The following is a 26,315-nucleotide window of genomic DNA, read 5'->3' as shown; positions in this document are numbered from 1 at the left end:
ATGGTATTTCACCGCAAATGATAATAGCTTCCAAACATTAAGAATTGCGGCACGAGTATAACTTTGGCTCAAATACTTTTTAGTATTCCTATTAATAAAGAACTACGACTTCAGTATCAAGGGACAAGCCCACTGAATTAAACATTGTTTCGTCTTAAAAATAATATCTTTAACAGCTGCGAAACTAAGAAGTCCATCAACCTTTGGTATATTAATCTTTATCCTCTCCAAAGGTGCCACATGAAGATAGTCTCTTGAAAATTATCATATGTGTGAGCCCACAATGAATTTTTGCCCAAAGCAAAAGTACTCACAAATATGTTCTTCGCAAATCATATATAATATTTTATAGGCTGATACCATGTTCTTTTGTGTGCTTGTTTAACCACAGGCAATGAGTCAGTCATTTTTGACCTCTTAACCAAAGATGATAAATGCTTATCATCTCCCTCAAGCACTCCTTTTTCTTCAACAATACAGATTGTGTATGTTATATTGCTTTTCAAGAGAGGAAGATTTTTAATCTTCCCTTATATCTATTGTGGTGCTCCTTCACCAAGGGTCACCACTCTTCCAATTGGCCCAATTAATTAATTAATTCATATAATTATATTAATACATAACTATAAATGTCTCCTATAGTTAATTCTATTTTAAAATTTTAATTATTATAATTAATGTATAATTATATTAGCATGATAAAGATAATTATTATATTATCAATATAATTATAGCTATTATATTTTCAATTGTATTATGCAAAGTATTATATTATTTAGTATATTAACTATATTATCAATAATTATTAATATAATTGTTATTTCACAATAATTATATTATCGCAACCTTTATGTTATCTAAGTTGTCTTGAAGGAATCCGACCATAGCTACAATAAGATTAACAAAATTCACTTGACAACTTCTTAATATGTCTTCCCAAGCGTGGTGTCTCTTCCACTTTCTTAATTGCCCCAAAACCAAATTTAACTGCTTTGCTCTATTTATAGTTTAGGTTTATTTCTAAATTCTTTTCTAATCTTAATCTGATATTTCCATATTTTATTTTCCAATTTCCCTTGCTACCTTCATCTACCCTTTCAAATAAACTATTCTCCTATTTACAACTTATGTTGAGGGAATTGCGACTCTTCATTACACACCTCTTGACCTTTCATTGAAGTTAGTTAACTTGTAATTGTATTTTATTATTATTATTTTAAAAATATTTTAATTTTTAAATCCTATTTCAGAAAGGGGACATTGCAGTCCTCCCGGCCTAAGATTGTTTGTCCTCAAGCAATGTCTATTTTAACCCAATATTTTCAATGTGAGGGTCCCTAAACTAACCCTTGGAGATTTGGCATCTACAGATCCTCTTTCAGCTTTTGTTGTGCAACTCTGATATAACGTCAAGTCATATGTCTCTGTATTTAATTCAAATGTATGTTACCTCAGCTACTGATGTGAAATTTGAAAGGTTTGAAATTCTAAGACAAGTTTTCTGTCATCAATGGCGATTATAACAATTGTTTTGTTTGGTCTTATGTTAACTCAATGCAATGGATATTTCTTTGAGTAAGCTTTCCATATTCTAAGATGAGATTTGGAAGCATGACACACATCTATGGCCTTAAATGTTCTTTATTGGAAAAGTTTAGAGATGGCGATAGGAATTGTCTTCTTGCCTATGTTAAGTTGTGACTTGTTTGTTTGCATGCTCATTTATTGAGTTAAAATCCCAAAAATATTGTGATGGTTATTATTCTCAATATGTTTACTTGCTTGAGCAGTCCTTGTTTTGTTTTTACTATTGCCTTACCAAGGTTATTTAGGGGATTACGAAGCACCCAAGAAGGGCTTTGATAATTTAAAACATGCATTTGAATGCAATAATATGGATCTAGAAACAGTTATAAGTACTCACAAATGGAACAACTTGCTGGAAACACATAATACATATCAAATTAATCATGCTGAGAGCACCTTAAACATGAAGCAAACATATGGAATCATAGAAGATGTGAAGCATATTTGTAAACACATGAGGCATAGATGATATGGCACGAGGTATACATTAAAGGCATAAAGCATCCATTTAAGACATGTACGGCATAAAAAGTATTCACAGGGCATGAAAAATACACGAGAATACATTTAAGGCAGAATCATACATAAGGCACTGATCATGCATGTGAATACAAACCAGGAATGGATCATACTCAAGAGTGCTTTTAAGACACAAATCATACACGAGTACATATGAATACACTTAAACCATGATTCATACATAGTGGATGAAGTCATATAAATGCACATAAGACATGAAGTATACATGTTAAGACACAAATCAATATATATACGTTAGACATATAAGACATGAAGCAATATATAAGTACATGTTAGACATGTAAGGCATGAAGCAATAATTACACAATAGACACGAAGAGCATGAAAGAATACACATAAACACACATTGGGCATGTAAGGCATACATGTGAAGAGCATGCATAAAATATACATGGAGTAAGGATGCTTAAATTAGACATCAAGTGGTTCAAGATTCACACATAGAGAAATGCAATGTTGGTCTACTCGATTATATTTTTGACCTACTTCAGAAAAAGGGCGGAATAGTTTACCCTATTTAAGTGGTGATTGAAGTGGGTATGTCCCGCAACATGTTAGGATTATGCTCTAATATTATTTGTGATGTCTCCAAGTCCTTCTTTGTCCATCCTCAAATTTGTACTAAAAATCAGATCGTCAACAAATTAGGGTTAGGGTTACATCTTACAAAGTAAATATCTCCTCAAATAGTGAGATCCAAGATTGGAAACCCGCAATCTTAAGTTATAACTAATGATACCTGTATACACACACATATATAAAACCATTATTAAGGTTAGACCATAACACATGAGATTTATTAAATGTCTATAGCATCATTGCATTAGAGAACAAGCGTGATAAGTCTGTTCGAAGCCATCCCACGTTAAGCCCAATTGTGGAACTTTAACCCTCTTGGCCTTGATGGAAGGTAACATGGACAGCCACCCAGGGATCCTACCTAGTGGGATGCTTCTATGTTCTTTCCCTATCTATCCTTCATCTCCTAAGACTTGGTAGCCTTCATTAGAGGGTTGGAGGGAAAGCTGTATGGATGTTCGTTGTCCTGTCCAGGCCCAAGATAGGAACTTTGGCCCTCTTGGCCTTGGTGTGAGGCAACATGGACAGCCATTCGGGGTCCCTACCTAGATGACAATCATCATGGTTCCTCCTCTTATACCTTTCTATAATGATGGAAATTCACAATAGATAATTGATATATCCATCTATATCAATTTGTAAATAAACGTAGATAAAGATGATTGACAATGCATAGACCATGATAATATTATTGATTCACAATGCATAGATCGTGATAATACCATAAGAGCCATTAATCGTATTATTAGATGCTAATTATCACAAGTATCAATCATATTAGTGAGAGTCTGATCTTGAATATGTGTTTTTTGTTTACATGCTTTCTGATTTTAATTCTCGTTCCTTGTTTGCTGATTTTTGTTCTTCTATTCGATATAATGCATTCCCTCGAATGCTTGGAATGAATTTACCTTTATGATACATTGGTCCAAGAGTCACAACCTTTCACAAGGATTGAGTCACCACTTTGCAATGTTGCCTTTGAGAATAATACATTATTCCCCAGATTGATCTTCCTTAGATGTCCTCAAATAAAACATTCTCCCTTTTATATATTGATGCAACCAAGGATAGAGAATCCCCAAGGGAGATGTCCAACCTTGCAGCTAGAGTAAGCAATAACATAATTGCACAAACAAACTTAACAAGCACGGCACAATATGGAAGAATATCACCAGATTACCATCCTGCAAATGCAGTTCTTACATCACCATTGTCAATATACATCTGCTAGCAAGTTCACACTTGATCATCCCTAAGACTAGGAACCCTCAACAAACCTGACCTTCCAGTTGCTTCTAATCTACCTTCAACAATCTATCACTTTTGCCACACTTCATGCTACTGCCTTGTACTTGTTGGCTACCACCTTGTACTTGTTGGCTCTACCTTGCACTACTTAATCTAGAACTACCCTACTTATATACAAGAGCGCCAATCACAAGTCATTTATGCGATCATTAATTTCCAAGACAAAGGAAACATGTTACAAATAGATAGGTGAGGACCCAAATCATAAGAATAATCCTCAAATGAATCCATCATGCTGTGCAAACATATAAGATGAGTGGTGAAATGTATTACAACATAGAAGAATGTGCCATTACGCATCATATGCCGTGAATCTCCATCGCAAGCTGTAACTTGCCACCTTGATCATCAGAATAGGAAAGGTAGTATAGGACTAGACCAATTTTAGAATAACTTCATCTAGGAACATTAGACCACCATGAGAAGCTAGACATAGGATCTCCAGGGTGCCTAGACTACGCCATAAGGATCACATAAGAAAACAAGCCTTCTATATCAACAGGAAACCTACTCAAATGAACAGAAAACAAATAAACATGAAGGAAATATTTTTGGGTGATGCAAGATTGCCAACAACCCAAGGATGCTCTTGCATCAAATTGAAGAAATGTTGAGAGGGGGAGGGGGTGAATCAGTATTTCGAAAATTTAAAAGTAAATGCAATTGAATGAACTCAAAGAAAACAAAGACACATGGATTTATCTCGTGGAAACCCTTTTGGGTAAAAACCACAGTATCACTAATCACTACAAATGTGGGCTACAACCTAGTACATCCAAGGTTCCAACCTTCTCAACAAAAAGCAAGCTTCAACCTGATTAGATTGAGACAACTACCTCTGGAGGCCACAACCTGTAGCTAACTAATGAAGGAATTGTATTATGTGATGTCCCCTCCTAGCTAGAGACATCACTCTAGCTTTGGATTAGCCCATTGGTGGACCCTCGTAGGCTAGTGGAGATGGTTAGAGGGGTAGTTGACAGAGGAGACTTGTTTGTTGGTTCATGGGCTTCCTTTAACTGGGCTCAAATCTTCAATTTGGTCTTCGTTTGGCTTCATTCAGACATCATTTGCTCTACTTACTATTTTTAGTAAGTGTCATATCATCAAGATGGACCCCTCCTATTTTTAGAAATGAGTTATGGTTGTATGCGGCTTGGTCATGTCACCCAGTTCAGATGACATGCGAAAATGATGAGTAATAATGGAGATATTAATATTTATTTGGCCAAAATAAATATTAAGTTTTGAGCTTATATTATTAAGTCATAATATAATTTTATATAATAACATAAGTCACTTAAATGAAGGGTCAAGTTATCATTGATGGGGCAAAGTGAATAATTAATTATAAAAGAATTATTTATGCACCAACTATAGAGTTTTAAGTGAAAAATTAAAAAGTGGGAATATATCTTTTATCCCACATTGGCTAGGAAAGTGTTTGAGCTCTCATAAGAAAAGTATAAAAGGGACCTATGCGCTCATTCTCAAGCATGTTATGTGAATGCTATTTTGTGGAGAATATTTGTCTTAGGCTTGTGGATTTTCTGAAGGTTTCAACCTTTACGAAGACTGTGACTATCAGCACTAGAGAGTGAGAGATTTCCGTGTATCAAAATTCAAAGGCTGTGAAATACCAGCTGATATTGCTTTAGAGTTGGCTTCATATGAGAGTCAAATTTGCATAGATTCCTTTTAGTATTGCAGGTTGATTGTACTTTTGATTTTTGGTGTGGGCTTAATGATTAGTTTACAACCATTTTTGCAATTGTACGACTACTGCAATTAATCTGCTATGTGTGGCCAACAAAGAGGAAATAAACTCTTTAATAATTCTGGTACTCTTTATCTTATATTTTCCTCAGTTTATTTCATATGCATAAATGTAAGAGTTTCATGATGGTTTATTGTAATACATGAAGCTATCTGGTTATCTACTGAATTTGAATAAAGCTTCAGCATTTCTATTTTTCTTTTTGGTGTTATTTGTCTTTAGATATTTTGTTATATTGCAAAGAAACAAACATAAACGCACCAGGTTCAGTTAAATCACAAAGTTAGCCCAAAGAGCTGGTGAAGGGTTCTTACATTGGTATCAGAGCTAAATCTTGCCATCTTGAGGGTTTAACAATCACATGCAGCCACGTAAGGTTGGCTCTCACATATATTACACTCGCAGGCGGACATTATTTGACAGGGACCTGGTTGTAGACAGTCAGCCAGACACCATGGGTAAGAAGGTAGCCCACCTAGGGGCAATAGGAATGAGGAGCAGGAAACTAGAGAATTTTTTAGAGCAATGGGTACATGAAAACAACAAATGGCTCAGGCCTTGTAGACACTCACCACCATAGTTGAGCTCATGAACCCATAGGACAGACAAAATCAAGGACAAGGGGATAATAGGAGTGTAGTGGGATCACCTAGAGCTCAGAGGACTCATTCCAGAACATCAGACAGGCCTACTCGTCCTACCTTCGTTAGAAATGAGCTTGAGGTGACACCTACAAAAGAAGCAGATGAGGAGATGTTTGTAGATATCCTCATGGCTGCGGATGATGAATGTGAATTATTAGCTCCATAGATATGAGACAGGATGAACATTTGAGAGGTTTGTTAATCAGAGGAGAGAACATTACAAGCTAGTGAGACAGGAGAGGAGACCTCGTGGCAAGAATAATGAATTAAAGTGTGCTACATACAAGCTTTCCTTGACAACATTTGATGGTAGTGGCGGAATGACAACACAGGCTTGGATTCACAAGCTTGATACATTCTTAGCACTAAGACCTATGACAAAAGTGGAGGCAATAAAATATGCCACGCTACATTTAGAGGTAGTTGTACATGATTGGTGGTACCATGGGATGGTTACCCTTCAACATAACCAGGCGACTTCATATCAGGACTTCGTGGACAGGCTGGTAGAGAGGTTTGACAAGGACCGAGAAGTTTATTTCAAAGAGTTGGCCTAGCTTAGACAGACATGAGGATTAGAGTATTTCATTAGTGACTTTCAACGTTTATCTGTTATGGTGCTAGACATCTCAGATAAGAGATTGGTAATTTTGTTCACTGAGGGATTATCCAAACCACTGAAGGATTGGGTAAAAACCTTTGATCTGTTCAATTTGCGACAAGCAATTAAAAGGGCTAGAAGTATGGAGCATATAGCCCCAATAAATAAATTTCAGTCAAAGGGTGCTTCTTCCAGCAAAGATACTAAATCATTCTTCAAGAAACTAGAGAGGAATGAATAAAAAAAAGAAATATCTTTTTCACCACTTGATGGAGAAACATTGAATGATTTGAGGAAGAAAAAATTATGTTTCTATTGCAAAGGACCCTATGACATGAACCATGATTGTCCCTTGAGACGCAAGGGTAAAGAAAACAGAGTTATGTGGGCTTATTATGAGGATTCCGATTCTAAAAATTCGGACAGAAAACTGACAATGAGGAATCCAGTGAAGAAAAAGAGAGTTTGGATGATGAAAAACTTAAGCAAATGTCTACCAATGAAGAGAAGGTTGAGGGTAGGCTTAAAGAAACTCATCTCACTAGTGTGCACCAAGAGGGATCATTTAGAATGAGAGGAGTGTTGGCTGGACTAAGAGTTATTACATTGCTAGGTACAGGTGCCACGCATAATTTCATTGATTCCAGGTTGGTTGAGAGGCATGGGATCCAAACCGAGCAGTTTGAGGGCTTGAGAGTGAGGATAGTAGATGACTATGTCCTCAAATGTGATAGAAAGATCACAGGTTTGCCATTTAAAATTAATAACTTTGAGTTCAAGGCTGAATTCTATATGGTTAACATGGGTGACACGGATTTAGTTCTTGGCATGACTTGGCTGCATGATATTGGAGAGTTCACTCTCAATTTGAGAGAAATAGTGATGAAATTTCAGATTGATGGTAAAACACACATTCTTATTGCCATCTGAGACAGTGAGTTTATGATGATGTCTTGCAGGCGCATGGAAAGCTTGTTGTGTCATAACCAAGTTGAGTGGGCAGCCCGTTGCACATTGATGCCAGCACAGGGGCAACAAGAATCCAAATACCATCTAGACATATAGGAACTGAGAATTAAGCACTGCAAGGTTTTCAGTGACATACCACCAGGTAGACCTCTCGATAGAGGTATTGAGCATATTATTGAGTTAGAGGAGGGTGCTAAACCCATCATGATCACACCCTACAGGCATCCAAAGAGATTGAAGGATGAGATTGAGAAAACCATCAAGGAACAACTTGCTTTGGGGCACATTAGACTGAGTAAGTCTCCTTTTTCTTTTTTTGTGGTTTTGGTGAAGAAGGATGGTGTTTACCGTATAGGGTAAACGGATGTTTATCGCATTAAGAGACTAGAATGTACGTAGAACAAGATACTTTATTCATATAAGCAGATATGCCATTCCAATTATAATGATGATTCATAAATCCACTTGGACGATGTACATATACTTCCTGAAGGGGTGACTCAATCGTCAAGCAACCTTTCAGAGACTAACTCAACCCGTCGGCTATAATATAGATTTTACCAACATCATCCTCCCCAAAAGAAAACTCGTTTCCGGATGACAAAATAGAGACAACTTAAATTACTAAGTACATCAAGACTCAAAATAAACTAAGAATTAGAGGGTTGCGTCCCTGGTACAATTGGTGTGATAGATGTCTTCTATGCTTGGAGCTTGTTCAGCTGTGCCCGAAACTCATGTACGCGCTGCATCGAAGCATCCAAATTCAGTTTGGCCTGCATCTGGAGTTCTAGTGCCCTCTTTATCATGTCGGCTATCTTTTGGAGCTCCATTTCCCTTGCATCTGACTCTTTCTTTGCATCCCCCAACTGAGATACAACTGCTGCCGTCTTAGTAATGAGTGTTGCCCGCTCCTTCTCCCAAGCTTCTTGTTGGGTGGCCAAACTCGCTTCCACTGTGGCTAGTCTGGTAGCTGTCTCCACCTGAGCCCTTATTGTTGCTACTTGATCTACTTCACCCCTGCGTAGACCATAGTACGCCTCCCGACACACCTATACTATCCCTTGCGTGAGCTGCTCGATTCTGCTCTCCACCTCAGGCTCCTGAGTATTCCACTCCTGTCACATCTCTGGAGTCTCTATGTTCGGCCATACTCTCGCCTCGAAACATACCGAGAAGGCCGCTGGACAACCAACCTGCATAAATGCCAAGACTTGCTCTAACTCTCGTACCACCGACTCCAAAGCACGTCTCTGTATCGAGACTATTACTCGTTGACCTCGAGCCAACACATCTGCTAAGTACGTCTCGATATCCTCCTCTATAGTTGTCGAAGGGCCTGATGGTGTGGTGTGCTATGTGGCCATTGCTATCTCTACCGCTTCCAACATCCTATCTGTAGTACTCCTTGTCGAAGGTGTGGGCGGTGGTGGCTCTATTGCAACAATAGGATAACTCTCTGCTAGGGTTGGAGGATTTGTCACCTTAGGTACTTCTTTCATGGGTGAGATAGTGACAAGTGTCGACACTATCGGTCTGATGTTGAATCTCCTACCCAAATACCCACTCAGGTCCTACTCACTTAAGTCCTCGACTGTAGTGTCCTCACTGGTGGCCAATAATGCATCGTCTATCGTCGCCACTGCATCAGATTCTGTTACCTCCAATCTGACCTGTGGTGTTCTTGAGCTCTCAGGAATCTCCTGTGTCGGTAACTCCATCGCCTCCTCTGGTACGACTATCATCAGTGATGGATGTGACTTTGTCCCAACTACGGCCACGACCTCTGGAATGGTCGGGGTCTTTGCAATTGGTTGAGCCACTACTGTGACCGGGCTCATCACCACTGGTTGCATGAACTCTTCAAATCTTGTGATATGTGCACTGTGCATACCCATTAGGCATGCAACTTTGAATAAAGTCAATGTAGTTAGTTAGAGATAAGTCAAGGCGGTTGAGATTGTTCCATTTTTTCCTCCACCTTTCTCTCTCTTATTTTTCAATATAAAGGAGAGAGTTCATTGTAAATAATCATCTTTTGGCAAGGCAAGAAAATTTTGCCAATTTGTTTGTGCACTCTAAGACTTTGTGCTTGGATGTAAATCAGATTGCTTTCAATAAAAGAGGCAACTTGCTTTCAAACTTTGTGTTCATTCAAGGTGTTATGTGACGACATTTATTGGATATTGATTGTGAGGTTTTGGAGCTTTGATCAAAAGGGATTTGAATTTAATTGTGCAGACTTTGAGTTGCCTATTGCATTCAAAGCCAATTTGAACTTTTGAAGACTTTGTGTTGTAGGATGACAAATTTTAATAGATAGTAGCAGCTGTAATCACTTGGAGTTGAAGACTTTAAGCTTCAATTGTAAGTGTTGTTATTGAATTTGAGGGTATCCAGTAAGAGACTTTGTGCCTTGTTATTTTGCTTGAATCTTCATTCAAGACAAGTGCATAAGACTTTGGGTCCTTGTTTTTGTTTCACAAAATATAAAGGTAAACTGCTGCCTCTGGGGTTGTTCTTACGTCAATTCCAGGGCCACCAGTATTATCGTAGCAATAAGACACTTTTTGTTTGGAAAATTATAGTTGTATGCAAATCATTCCTGGAAAAAGAGGAATTGATCAAGAGAACCATCCTTTTTGTAGTCTCAGTTAAGTTCCTATTGAAGCCACCTGCGGTACAAATGGAGCCTCCCAAATTGCTGAGAGGAGAGATATCTCATGAAATGTTGTCTAAAGTCACAATTTTGTAAGTCATAGTCAATGACGTACAAATATTTAGTTAACAAACTCCTAACAAATTTTGAGGCACCTGCTTGCATATATGGTCAATACACATACCGCTGAAGAATGGAAATGGTCTTAGTGACTCCAAAATGTCTGGCCACCTTGGAGGTATGATCCTTTCTCAAGAACAACCTTCTTAAGCTACACACAGTTTCCCTAGTTTGAAGAGCGGACCATCTTTCAACTGAAAGTCAATTCTGGGGGCAATTTGTGAATTTTGTCTTGTTTTGCTTGCATGAACAACTCTTAAGTCTTTATCATATTCATAATCTGCCACATACTCATCTTGGGCAATGGGTTCATGTATAGAAATTGTTCATGCTGCTGGCACTCTTGACTGCATGCTCACTTGTTTACGACACCTCTTTGTACTTTATCACCTATTGAAATTGCTGCTGAAACTTTATCCACTTGTACTAGCATACTCGCATAAGTTTGGACTGTGGGAGTATTCAGGATGTTGGTGATCAATGTAAAGCATAGCCTCTTTCTCCAACAAGCAATGTTTCCATTTTATTCAACACTTGCATGAATTTATTTTGTCTAAGTGCGCTACCAATAGACTGAAATCTGTAACAATTCAAAAACATATAGGCTTACCTAAGAACAACCTTCATAGCATAACGACTCTTATTTTTCTCCACCTCAATTGAATGCATGACTTATTTTGTGCTTCAGCTCCTCAAATGCTTGTTTCTGCACTTTGTGACATTTGTACACTTTACCACGGCCCATAAGGAAACTGCTTGTTTGGAGACATTTGCTGGTTTAGGCCAATTCACTATGACCTCAACTTTTGTTGGGTCTATTTGTATCACTCCATCTCCTAATATATGTCCAAGATATACGATTCACTGTTGTGTATAATTGCAGTTCTTACCATTTAAGGACAGCTTGTTCTCCCTTAAGATGTTTAACTCTTTCTTTAAGTGTGCTAGGTGCTCGTCATATATCCTGTTGGAAACTTTTATGTCATTCAAATAAACATTGACACACTCACCTTTAAGTGGATGCAATACGTTATTCATGAGCCTTGTGAAGGTTGCAGGTGCATTGCATAAGTACTAACCACTCAAAAAGTTCTTGTCGAGGTTTTCCATATGTCATCTTTTATGTGCAATTGATTCCCAAACTTAAAAACTCAACTTGCTGAAGTACCTAGCATGTTTCAAGTAATCCAAAAGACCATCAATCCAGGGTAGTGGTTACCTATTCTTGGTAGTTATCTTGGTTGAGACTCCATAATCTATGCACGTGCACCATGTTCTATCATGATTTAGTATTCCTTTAATGGGAAAACCACGCTGAGAGGTGCTACATTTTAGCACATTGTGTTCAACAGCTCTTTCAGCTTGTATTTGACCTCTTGAGCCTTGATGATGCTTTGACGTTTGAGTAGCCAGAGAACTCACACTCAATTGGCCTATGTGGAGGCAATCACTGGATTGTCATAGGAGGTAGTCTATCAACTTTTTTCTTTTCTACTATGTAACCCATTCATTGACTTTACCTTAGCCACTTGCTGATTTTGCTTGCCACCTAACATTAGCAATGCAAATGTTCAAATTACATCAGTCAACCTCCTTGCTTGAGCTGCACTGACCATGTAATTTTATTGAAACCTTGAACTCACCCTCATAAGACTTCATAAGTCTCTTCATCGCCATTTTTACGCATATACTTGTTTTGTTGCCTATAAAATATTGCATCCCTTTCATAGAGTTAAGGATTTCAAAATACTACTGCTTAAGCCTTAGACATCCAATTGTAACAACCTAATCTATATTTTTATATTTATTATTTGCATTGTAGAATATGCATATGCAATGTCTTCAACAACTCCTGATCACCAAGATCCCAGAGTGGGCAAGGTGAGAGCATATGGTGCCTCCAACCACACAGCTATTCTAATGAATATTATTATAGAATGATATGGCCACAAGTTGACTAAATTATGAAAGCAGTTGAGCTAACCTAATCAACACCTCTTTGGTGGACTGCGTATAGTGACATGCAAGCAGTAGAGCCAGCCTTATCAACACTACTTCAGTGGACTGTGTGAATGCAATGCAAGCCAGCGGTTGAATGCCGAAGCTTGACTTGGGCCAAACTGGTCAATAATGCTAACTTTTCAATTCTAAACAGGCTAAATTATATGCTATAATAATTGTTGGTGAAACCGTGAACCATCCAGTTTTAGAATACAAAATGCATGCAAATTAAAACCCTGCACCGGTTAAACCATCCAAAGTTTACAGGATAGGTATGAATGCATTACGAAATGACAAGATTTCCAGGAACTGCTGTACTATGATTGACATAATATTCTCATTAGAATTAAACTGTGCTGCAATTACAATTTGCATCAAAGAAACTCAAAAAAAATGATTCCAAACTCAAATACAGTGGATGAACTCAATTTATGATTGACAAACATTAAATAACAGGTTTGACTAGCACTAATAACATTCTGGAATCTTGTGAAGAGTATGCCCAGCACATTACTCAACATGCATAAACTGAAAACTACAAAATTCTCGTAAACAGAACCTGAAGCACCATGAACACTGTGGACATTTAAGTTTAAACAAAATGATAGACAATAGAGAATACACTTAAAATACAACCAAAATACTTTATAGCCTACTCCCAAAATGTGCACTCCAGCATTGCAAGATCAAGGTGCCATGCAGGAAAGATATTTGAGCACCCAAGATGAGGCACGTCATCTCCTATGTACAGTTCTTTCTCTAGGTGTATGACCCTTCAAATCTCCCAATCCCATTCGATATAATTTGCACTAGCTGCCAACAGAGACAAGCAACAGTAGAAATAATATGTTAAAACCCTCAAATTTAAAATGAATCTCAAATGGTACGGCCTGCAGGAAATGCACAACTAACATGTGCTTTTACGACCTCATCTAGATTTTCTTTTAATCACTTCACAATCTCTCCAAAGACCACTGAAAGTTCAAACAAACAACCCCAAAATCTTTAGCATGTCAAAATATATAAACAATATCCATCTTTAGCAACAAACTGGAAAATCTTCACTTGCAACTCAGTTGTGACTTCAAAATTAAATCACCAGATCTAATTAGGAGGGTTTTTGTCCTCAATTTATATTTCTTGAGGGGTTTTGTCCTCGAGATACACTGGAAGAACTCAGGTCTTACTAAAAGAAAAACACAAATATGAAACTTGTAACCCTTTTCAGTCCACAACTTCCTCCTCTTATAATTGTTTTTGTTGAATATAATATTAATATCTTTATTTAGTTCCATAATCAAATGAATATTTTAAAACTAGTTTTAAGTGTGCCATAAGGTTACCCTTTTCCACCCCAAGCCTTATGCCTCCTTTTCAGCACAATTTTAAGTCACCGTAAAATACTTTATATAGGCAGTCAATATAGATTATAAAAAGTAAATCTTGACAACTCAATGTAATTATTGAAATTATTTTTCTTTTTTAAATGTCAATTAGCTTACAGGAAACTATTTGAAATAAGCTAATGGCCAATTAGTTGCCTACATGGGAGAAGATGACATTACACCAGCGGAGTGACATTGGCAATTAACTCATCCTTGAAGTACATGGTGAGTCTGAATTTGATCGCAAATAAAGTGTTGACTGAGATTTTCAAACCTTGTTGCACAATTTCAGCCACCCAAGGAATATGAACTCAAGTATTTCCTTGTTTGCAACCCAAGTCACTGACTAGCGTTTGGGAAATCATGTTTTCTTGTGAACAAATCTCAAATAGGACAGCTATGTTCCTTCCTTTGAGCTGAAGCTTCACATGAAAAAACAGTAGCCATCAGAGTCTCTTCTTGAGCATCACTATTACCCACGTGCCGTTCCCCATAGTGGCACATGACAAACAATCATCAACATTGGAGGCGCAGTGCCTTTTATTCACTTTCTTGCTACATCTAGCACTCTTGTTCTCATTCTGGTTGATAGGGAGCAGCTTCAGTTGTAGCTTTCCAACAAGACTCCTCTTCATGTCCTATGTCAAAATGCATACAAAAGTGCTTCTCTTTATTGTCTCTGTTCTTGGTCTTCACGGTTGTGTTGGCATTTTTCTAATCTTTCCATCTGCTTGAGTCTCCAGCTTCTTCCTATCCTTCTTACCTTGCTGTTTCTGTTTGAAACTGGAGCTCTTCTTTGTTATCTTCTTTAATGTGATTGGCTTGCCCACAACCCTCATCTGTGTTTTGAAGTTTTGTCAGTCAAACAACCCATCTTAGTCTTTAGATGACCAAACAGTCCACCTGCATTTTTTGTTGGCACTTATTTATCCATTATATCTTTGCCACGCTGTACTTTCATCTAATGTAACTCTAGTATATTGTTGCATGCTTTGGCCTTGTTTTTGATGATAGAATTGTCATTGGATAGACCTTTTCCCATTGTAGAGTGTGGGTAGAATTTTCTCATTCAAAAAGTCTTTAAACTTTGAATTCCTTCCATTGGGAGGGTGGCATAGCTCTTCTCTTTTGCAAAGAGGTAGCATAAACTTGTACTGAGTGAGTGCATGAGCAGAGAACTTCAAGTGAGCAAAAGAGACCGAGTGCTGCACATTCAACATGTACAAGCTAACCTATACCTTCATTTGTGCTATCCAACAGTCTAGTTTCCCTGTATAAAACTCAGCATTGAAGGGTTGAATGCCTATCTTTGCCTCAGCCTTGAAAGGAATGTTGTCTCCACTTGTAGATGACTCTTCACATTGATATTTGGTCCTTTTGGGATGCTCATGGTTTTTCTCTCTTTCTAGATCCAATTTTTCAGTATTGGCACAATGAATGCTCTCAAGCATATCAATCTTGCCTGGAGACCTCAAAGCAATATCTCTTCCAATTTCTGAGGTCTATCCTCTCCATCAACTCTTCTCTCTGTCATCTGTTTCTCTTCCTTCTCTAGCTATTCTTTTCCGTGCTCTTATGCAGTCTCTAGCACCAATCTAAGGTTCAAGCGCACTTGTTCCACCACTCCCAATCAACTTTGTGATGGGCATAACCCTGGAATTTCACCAACTACTGAAATAAACATTTATAACAGGCAATTCTGACTATGATAACAGCTTGATCCATTAACAGAGAGCATAACGCTCACTCTACTCAGCATCTACAAATACTTTTCTTAAAGATCTTGAAACCATCTCCAAAAGCTTGTTAAATAAAAGAAACTAACACCAACAATTTTGTAACTTCATTTGTTTTATTAAAGCAACATAATAATATGAAACACTGTAAGAAAACACAAGGGAACATAGAGAGATTGAAATAGTGATGTTACCCAGGAGATATCCAAGAAGGGTTAAAGTAAGTTTGAGCAAGATGTTCGTTAAGCCACTGTAATCCAGTCAACTCGTTGTAGTTAGTAAAATATTTGTCTACAGAAGCCATCAACATGTTTACTTGGCTTAAAAAACTACAATGGTATCATCATCCTCAAACCTTGATTGTGATATCCCCGTAAGATTTATATAATTAAAATATAAATAATTATAATTTCTAATACAATATAATATCAAACAATATATTACATTATAATAATAATAATAACAATATTAATGAATGAAGATGAATTAAATGGTAATTAAATATTATTATATAAAATAATAAAATATTATTATTTCTAGTAATAATCAAAATATATAAATTAAACTTTAAAGTATATATTTACATATATAATAATATTAATTTTAATAACATAATATTAACATTAATAAATAATAATAAACAAATGAATGAAAAGACACCTTTTCTTGTAAAAAAGTATATAAGGAACACTATATGGCAATAAGAGATATCAAGAAGGACGTGAAATTAGTCTACTAAAGTCAAAAAAATAAAATAAAAAGTGAGACAATTTAACTATGTTCCAAGAGGGGACATTACAATTTGTATTAGAGCTAGTTTTTCTGCCACCTTGTGCTGTTATCAGAGACAAATTCCAGAAAAGTATTATCAGTCTTGTTAGGTGGGATTTCTTAACAGAATTGCAGATGATGACATAAAATTTTGACAGGGCCAGACTATTATGGAGGAATAAATATTGTCAGCTGGAAGCATAAAGTGCTAGTGAAGTATTTTAAGACTCGTCATTTAAATGATTTATATTACATATGGTGGGTTTTAATAATTTGGCGTCCAATATAAGGGTGACCTTTTTAATTTCTGGTTGTATGCTGTTTGGAAAACATTCAGGTTCAGCATTAGACAGTTTGAGTCCATTGGCGTATTTCTCACTTCAGAAGTACCGAAGCGAAGGATTAATATTCTTGGCTACAGTGTAATTAGAATTACATCTGCCATAATTCCATCCTCGCGAACACTTTAACAAAATGGTACCAGGATATATATTTGTGGATTTTTCCGGGAAAAAAAATGGGCTTTTATTGAGCGCAATACAAAATTAACCTTAGTGTCAGGAGCTGCATCAATCATATATTGTGAATTTCGAACCTTAGAATTTATAAAGTTAGAATGCAATATTCAAGAAGTCATTTAATTGCAATTCTTCCCGTGCCTGGCTGAAGCAGATGGTTTACTGTTAATTCTCAATGTATAAGCCTTCATTTGTATTGCTTGGGCAAATTTGTGGTAATGTGGAATTTCATTTGGAGCTGCCACAAAACATTTAGAGCCAGAACTAATAATTCTGTTGCAGTGTCCTAAGTGGAAAAAACAACATAAGATTGCCTTGTGTGAGATCTGGACGACAATTCCTGAATGTTGCGGGTGTAGCATTTATGTTTTAAAATTAAAATATACAGAGTATTTGAGATTCACAACAACAGACTGGTGGAACAAGAATGATACATGGAATCCGGAATTCAAATTGCCTTAGCAGTTACTGTGAATTCACGTTGGTTGATTTTCTGAAATTGGAGATTACATTTTAGCTGTCTGAATCGGGCATAGTTTAATGGGCTGTGAGATTTGAAGGGGTCGATTAAAATGATAGCACTGTTAAGGTTTATTATTTGATGGCTGCCGTGGAGCTGAGAACCTATAAAACATTTGTTGGAGCTGTGCGTAGCAACTAGTACTCACGCCCTTAGAAGTCAGACTGAGCATCGATCAATTTATATGGAGATGTTTCAATATTCTTCGGGCCCTTGTTAGCCCAGAAACACATAGAGTTACGGACTCATCGCAGGGAATCCCTGAATTACCATTCAGTATTGAAGTTCACGGGATGCTTAAGTGTCTCTGTTATCTGAATATTTGGCATTAGCTTGGTCACCAGTTATGATGATACAAACCATTTTTTTTTTGTAAGTCTCATTTTGAATCCAGAATATTATATTTCTGAATTCTGCTGCTTGTAAGCGTTCTATTTTGTGTCTGGAATATATTTACGTTGGAGAACTTGGGCCCAAAGGGAAGCTAATATCATATTTGACTGGAGTAGTGAGTGTCACTGTGAGATGACACAATTCTTCTCTAAACAGTGCACTAGAAGTATCGTGTTGAAGAAAGGACAAGAAATATTTCTCAAATTTATATAGTGGAACATTTTGGAATGCTATAAGGACATTTTGTGAGTAGAACAAGACTTATGTGTCTCTGAGGTAAGTATATTATCTATTATAATCTATGTTACATGATATGCTGAATTTCATCCATGAAGTTTGAATTTCAGCAAATTTTAACCTTTTCCGAACTTCATCTGAATTTTATGATATTTAACGTTAATATTGTTATTTGAAAAAATATTATTTTATTTTAGAGTAATGTTGAGTTATTTAGTTTAATTATTTAGCAATGTCAAACTATATTGACAATTTTGTAGATATACTACTTATATTTAAAAACAAAGAAATTTATTGAAGTTAAATTTAATGTGGATTGTTTTCCGAATTTCTACCCTTGCTGAATTTCATCCGAATTTTATGATTGATGAACTTGAATTTGAATTCAAATCTTGTGACTTAGATTTTAATAATTAGAATCAATTCGCTTAAATAACATTTATGCTCGATTTCATTATAAGTCTAGGTTAGAAGGAATAGACAGAGATGAAATATGGGAAAGACCCATATAAATCCAGCCAATGGGTTATCTCGAGATGAGTAAAAGGTCAGCATCCCCGAAAATGCCTTGGGGACATGTCCAAGACGGGCTTACAGGCTTGGATCCACATAAACCTTGATGGAGACCGTTGAGTTTGGGGTCAAAGCGACCTATTGCATCTTAGAATTCCTTCTAGACTAGAGATATAACCAAAATAGCATGGAATTTTAACTCGCATATAGTTTATTAATTACCTATAAGGGTAACCTCAGGAGAGAGAACAAGGTCTATGCAGGGAGAGGCTAGTTTAAATCAAGCCAAAAGGTTATTCCGAGATGGGTAGGGATCAACATCCCCAAAAAATGCCTTGAGGACATGTCCAAGATGGGCTTAAGGGCTTGGATCCACATAAATCTTGAGGGAGACCATTGAGTTTGGTGCCTAAACAATCTGTTTACATCCTAAGTATTCTTCTTGGCTAAGAAAAATAATAAGAGCAAAAAAAAACAAACATCCCATTAAATAGGCCACCTCGTGTGGATGCATAAATACTACCACCAAAGCCAAGGGGGCCAAAGTTCCGCTCTTGGACTTAGTATGGGATTGGCTTGGAGTAAATTATCACAACTCATATTTTCTTTGAATTTCATATATACACATGTACTAATGATCACTTGCGGTTGCAAGATTCGATTTAAAAAGTAAATTTTGTAAATCTTTTTCTTAACCCTAGCTCACTACAAATTGTAAGGCATTTATCAGAAATGCATGCATTACATGTCTGCATCGTGTCTACTTCACGTTTTCATGCATTCACGTGTCTACTTTGTATCTACTTCACATCTTCATGCATTCATGTGTTTACTTTCTGTTTTCATGCACTTCCATGTTTACTTCGTGTATGTTTTGTGTTTTCATGCGTACTCCATCAATCCCTTATTCTTTCTTGCATTCAATTATATGCTCTACGAGAAAAGTTTTGAATATATAATTTTGCTTGAGGACAAGCAAAATTTGAGAGGAGATGAATGTGATATCCCCACTAAAATATGATTTATATAATTAAAATATAAATAATATTATAAATTTCATATTATTATAATATCAAACAATATATTACATTATAATAATAACAATATTAATGAATGAAGATGAATTAAATGGCAATTAAATATTATCATATAAAATAATAAAACATTATTAATTTTGAAAATAATCAAAATATATAAATTAAAGTATATATTTATGTATATAATAATATTAATTTTAAATTTAATAACATAATATTAATATTAGTAAATAATAATAAAAAATTATCGAAAAGACACATGCTTTTGTAACAAAGTATATAAGGATCATTATGCACTGATAAGAGATATCAAGAAGGACGTGAAATTAGTCTACTAAAGTTCGAAAAAGAAAGAAAGTAGAGAGACAATTTAACTAAGTCCCAACAGGAGACATTACACTGATCTAGAACACAAACCTAGCAAATTGAGCTTACAAGAGAGGTACAAGAGCTACGAACTTTGCACATCTTGTACAAAATATATTATAGGTTTACCAAGAATGTGTTGGTGTTCCAGCATGCTTCCCAACATTTGGAAGCTGAAGTGAATTGACAAAACCTCTTATTCCATGCTGTCTAGCTTGTGACAAATTTGCCTCTTTCGCCAAGGGCAGTTGCACTTTTGTTGCTATTGCCAAGAGGCATTTCCGCTTTTGAAGCCGTTGTGTGTCATTCACCCTAATTAGTGATGTTTTTGACACAGTTGATGATGCATTGATTGCCTAAGGAAAGTGGTCAAAGCACCAAAATTAGAAACCATCTTGTTTGGACACTTGCACATTTGCCCATTGTTGTCTCTAGGGTGGTCTAGATCTTCCCAAGTCGACAATTAACTTGTATGAACATTCATTATCTTCTGAAACCAAGGAAAACCCAACTCTATTCAAGGAAAGTTCTGATTTTCCTCTCCCATACTAATGTTATGTACAGTTGATTACTTGATCGTGAACCCTATCCATTTTCACCAATCAGCTTTGTAGTGCAAAAATAGAAAATGCAATGGTCAGGTTGCATTTATAGCAACTATGCCTGATGCAAAATAAAAAACCCCATGTATTATCAATTGCATATAAATTTTATGCGAATGAAAATACATCAAATTCTTTGAAGTACAAGAAAGCCCATATTGAATTAGTCTAAATTAAAATAAAACAAGGATATCAAACTGGGTGTTAGGGTTGCTACAACCTTCGATTTTATCATACACGCAACCTTTTGCAGCAATTTAGGTTCAGCATTGATCATAAAGGTTTTTAATGAAGTTGAAACATTATTTATTATATGCATTTACCAGTTCCATATGTAATTCGGAAAAAAATAAAATTCTACGAAGAAGTTTCTCCCACAAGGAAAATCTTGCTTGTGCTCTGCGTTGTTTTCTCAACTGCTAAATAAACACTTTTTTTTAAATGGTAAGGAGCATCATCTCACTATAAGTATGTTCGTTTACTATTAGTTACTTCCAGATGTTTGTGTTTAAATTCATTAATTTCTAGATAAAATCTCATTCATAATGGTTTCGGTGTGTGGCATTTGGATTTGATAAAATTCTCATTAGATATTACTGAGAATTGTTGTGGATAATAGTAAGCATTGAGCATAGAAATACTTTAGTAACTTAGTCCTAGGTGTTGCCCTTGAGCAAACTTTGCAAAAGTGAGCTGAATTTATTTTTGCTATGCTGAGTTCTTATAATCTCAAGTGAGATAATTTAATATATTCAAGGTTTGAGATGATTTGTGAATCGATTCTGATAGGACTTTGTCATCTGTCGTGAGTTCAGCTGAGTGAAAACAAAAACTCAGGAGCTTCATCTGAATCAAGCTGCAATGAGCAGGAGAATCTCATTACAATAAATAATGAATCTGAATCAGATTCTTCTATACTTCAAAAAGACTTTGATTGGGGTCGTGCTGCTCTGTTTAAACTTATCTGGAGCTTGGGGCTTAAGAATGAGTAAGCCTTTTACAAGTCTTTTGCACTTAAAAAAAGCCTTTTAGAAGTCCAGTCAACTGAAAATGAAGACATTGCAAGCTTATCTGAATGAAGCTTAAACGAGCAAGAAAAATTTTAACAGGATTGATCTGTCCTTTAAAGAATCTCTGGTTGGGGCCAAATGTGCAGAGTCTAAAATCATGCAGAGCTTGGGTTTGATGCACAAGCAAGTCATTGAATAATGCAGAATCAATGAAGTTCTTTCATTATAGCTAGGATTATCTATAATTCTTACCCGGACTCAATTTTTTATATATCAGATCTTGTTGCTGTAGAAAAAGTGAGATTGTTTTCTGTTTTATTGTTTTTTTCTTGAAGCATTTTTCAAATTCTTTGTTTAACTTGTATCCTCTGCCTATTCCAGTTATACACAAGTAGCTCTAAACTTAATCGCTTTTACTATACAACATAGTGAAGGTTTGAAATTGTAAAATAAGCAAAAACAGTTGGAACTGGAAGCATATGGTTTGATGCTTTGATAAGACCGTGCAAGAACTTCTAATTCAGTTACTCTGGTTGTATGCCTGATTACATCACATTGTATTATAGTTTCCATTTAAATATATGTTGTTTATTCGCTTCTCTATTGTAGAGTAAACTTGTTACGCCAAACCATACACTCCAATACATTTCTTTTTATTGAATAATGGATATAAATTAATGCTGAAATGGATTGTGGGAAATTCCCTTTTGTCTTCTCCATGATAAAGGATATCGCTTCCATCTTATGGTATTTCATGCTTCAGCTAGTTGAATGGGGAGAACTATCCTCATTACTAATTTAATAAATTTCCTAGTCCTGAAGGGTTATTTATTTATCTTGTTTAGTTGTGTCCAATCTTGTAAAATTTAGTTCCTACTTTTATGTTTAGGACCTACATAGTCACCTAATTACAAGGACATGAATACGATACCATTTTGGGCTGTAGTTAAGATCTGTTCAAAGTTTCTGTTTTATAGCTGCTAGCGACAATGCGTTAAAATCTGGCACACCTGGAAACTTTTATTAAGCCAAATGGACTTTCTCTGTAGCTTAAAAAAACTTTTATCTTATGTAAGATGATTTTTTCCTCCAATAGGATTAAATTTTAGTAGTTAAATAAAATGGAAATTCAAACCAAGTTGAGAACAACCGTTACCATAATAATATGTTGATTTTGGCTCAATATGCACAACTGCATTGCATAATTTTTGAAGATTGACATGATATTGAACACTAAATTTGTAATTAAGTTATAAACCAAGAAGAAAACATTTTGGAAAGTTTGATGCAAAGCTAGAGCAAAGTCCGGCAAAGTCAACAATGTCAAGATTTGGTTTGATTGTAAGAACTTGGGATATAAACATGAATAGTGTTCTCAATTTTGGCATCACAAAATAGGGGCAGCCCTATGCAATTTTCTCATGGATTCGTAGGTGCATTCTCTGAGTTCTTGGTGTCCTCAATGATGCATCATAGAAGAAATTCACCATCCTTGAATTGTCCTATGTTTCACACTTCTCATGCATCCTTTTTGGAAGGTTTCTGTCGAGATAATCATCTTATTGTGTGTCAGAACAAGTTTTGTCCTTTGATTGTAGGCAATTAATTTTTGGTAACCTTTGAGTCTTTTCTTTGTTTTGTAGTTTTGTTTTCACCCTAGGATTGTAGCATATTCAATTCCACTTGTTTCGAGCTATCGTAGGTCTCAAACGAAGTTTTCTACCCAATGTTATTAAGGAACTAAGCATTATGCAGGTGGGATTTTTTGACATGACTACATAGCCTTTTCTTTAAGTAAAACCTCGCACTAGACAAATTCCAATTGATAACTGCATAGAATAAAAAATGTTATTTACATATAAGATGGATTTAGAACTCCATTTTAAAATTTCACATCATTTTGATGAGATTTAAATATAGTTTAAAACAAATTTCTAAAGTATAGTGGACTTTTTGTTCAACAAAGTGAAGTTTTTATTTAGTTTTGCATATCATCATATATGCAAGTCATTTCTAAAACTCCACTATCAATACTTATAACCCAAAAATCATAAGGGGAGATTTTAATATGCAAATACATGTATTCAAATTAAAGTTGTGAACACATGTAAAAGGGTCAAAACAACTCGTCCACGCATGTAAAATACATTCAAAGGCCTATTTTAGTCTTTATATGCTGTGTTTTAGCAAGGGTGGCATATTCAGAGTATTTTGCATGCATTGGAACATATTGAAATGACTTGTTAAGCCTATTTAATACTTTTATATGTAATGTTTTCCTTCCCAAAGTTGACAATGCTTTTGGCCTCATTTGCATACATTTTTACACATGCATTTTGTTCCAAACGCGCCATCTAAGGGTATTGTTTGAGTAAAAATAGCTTTGGGAGAGCTTCTTCACTTGCGTTTTAGATTTGAAAGCTTTTCTAGGGCACATTTTGTGCAAAAAACAAGATTCAAAGGAGCAAATGCAAGCATTAAAACTTGTAGCTTGGAGTTCGAAGCCTTTCTAGGGCATAAATTTTTCCATCTTGTGTTCTTCATCCAAAACCATGTTTTTATTTCTTTGGGCTCTACTTTTGCTTGCTATTGCATCTTGCATCAAACTCAAGCATTTTCAAGTTTGGATCTTTCAATCTTATTGCTAGAATCATACATTTTTGTTCTCTATCATGAATATTTATTAAGCATTCAACCTTTACTTGAATATGCATTAACTTTTCATAAAGATTGAGTCAAAATCTTTGTCTATATAACATCTATTTGGGGTTCTTTTTATAAATCCGAAAGTCATTTAGATTTGCTTTCAAATTTTCTCAAGAATTTTTGGAAGAACATTTCTCTTGCTTTCCGAAAAGAGGTAAGTTTTCATGTGCAATTTTAGGGCTAGGATTATAGCTAGGATTATCTGTAATTGTTGCCTAGACTCAATTTTTTTTATATTAGATCTTGTTGCTCTAGAAAATGTGAAATTGTTTTCTATTTTTTTTTTTTTGCTTGAAGCATTTTTCAAATTCTTTGTTTAACTTGTATCCTCTTCCTATTCTAGTTATACACAAGTAGCTCTAAATTGAATCTCTTTTACTATACAACATAGTGAAGGTTTGAAATTGTAAAATTAGAAAAAACATTTGGAATTGGAAGCATATGGTTTGATGCTTTGATAAGACTCAAATGAGGTTTGATACAAAAGATTAGGGCATCTCCATTTTTGTGCTCTATCTTCGACATGAAAAATGGTGATTTCTTTGTTTAAGCTAAATCGAACTCATGAAGGCATATACAAGGGTTGTGCTCTAGGAAACAATACAAAATCAATTTTCCAAAATAGTGTTAACCATTCTAAAGATGCACTAGATCTAATTCATTATAATTTATGTAGACCCATGTATGTAGCCTCTATGGGAGGTTCTTGTAATATATCATTTTTGTAGATGATTTCTCTAGGAAAACCTAGATATACTTTCTCAAATGTAAAGAGTTTGAAGAAATCCCTATGAGGTTCAAGGAATTCAAAGTTGTTGCAGAAAACATGTCTGGGAAGAAAATCAAAACATTAAGGATAGATAGTGGGAGGGAATATACTTTAGACATCTTTAAAGAGTTCAATGTGAATGTTGGAATTAAAAGGGAGTTTATTGTACCTTATAATTCCCAACAAAATGGGTTAGCAGAAAGAAGGAATAGGATCATTATAGAAGTTGTTAGAGCTATGTTGTTTGATCAAAACATAGAAACTTTATTTTTGGTTGAAGCCTCTAGGACAACTATGTACATCCAAAATAGATGTCCTCATTCACTTCTAGACTATAAAATCCCTGAAGAAGCATATATTGACATAAACCCTGATATAAGTCATCTAAGAATCTTTGGTTGTCCTATCTATGTTCATGTGCCTAAAGAAAAAAGTCTAAGTTAGAACCCTTAGGTAGGGAAGCAATATTTGTAGGTTATAGTGAAACTTCTAAAGCTTATAGAATATATATACCTGGACAAAAATTAATTGAACTCATCAGAGATGTCATTTTTTAGGAAGACATTGCCTTTAGGAGATCCAAGAGCTCTCTTGAGATAGAAGATCAATATCCTCCCAAATATATGGAAGATAATCATATTCACAAGGCTTGGAGGGAGAATTCCAAAGTGATTGAAAATGTAAGTCAAACCACTCTCTTAGATGAACCCAACAATAATTGAAAGAGAACACTTTGGGCTAGAAAAAATGATTTAGGAAGAAAAGAAGTATGCAACACCAAAAGAAATCTTCAGGGAGAGCAAGAGACCTCACAAATTCTCTAGTTATGTTTCCTTGATGAGTGAGATCATAAAATCAAAACCATCCTATGTTGGAGAAGATCTCAAACATCAAGTATGGAAAGAGGCTATGCTAGAAGAGTATCAGTTCATTTTTAAAAATGACGTATGGGACATCGTACCAA

At 35.6% G+C, this 26,315-nt stretch overlaps 1 protein-coding gene across 4 annotated transcripts in view; it reads left to right on the top strand.

The window, feature by feature from the left end:
• The window catches only part of LOC149543587 (uncharacterized), a 58,609-nt gene extending 36,132 nt beyond the window's left edge, over positions 1-22,477 (top strand). For 2 of the 4 annotated variants that reach the window (XM_089798372.1, XM_089798374.1), the window contains one exon: positions 21,682-22,477. In XM_089798372.1, the coding sequence (XP_089654498.1) occupies positions 21,682-21,858 (177 nt within the window). In that variant the 3' untranslated portion in view covers positions 21,859-22,477. Of the gene's footprint in view, positions 1-21,655 lie in introns of all 4 variants that reach the window. The other 2 variants (XM_089798375.1, XM_089798373.1) reach the window with 2 other exon arrangements.
• The last annotated feature ends 3,838 nt before the right edge of the window (positions 22,478-26,315 follow it).

Source organism: Cupressus sempervirens, chromosome 8, assembly GCF_028749045.1.
Source record: "Cupressus sempervirens isolate cs-2001-9-10 chromosome 8, ASM2874904v1, whole genome shotgun sequence".
Classification (NCBI taxonomy): domain Eukaryota; kingdom Viridiplantae; phylum Streptophyta; class Pinopsida; order Cupressales; family Cupressaceae; genus Cupressus; species Cupressus sempervirens.
Note: the sequence above shows the minus strand (reverse complement) of the source record. Positions and strands in the feature narration are given on the sequence as shown.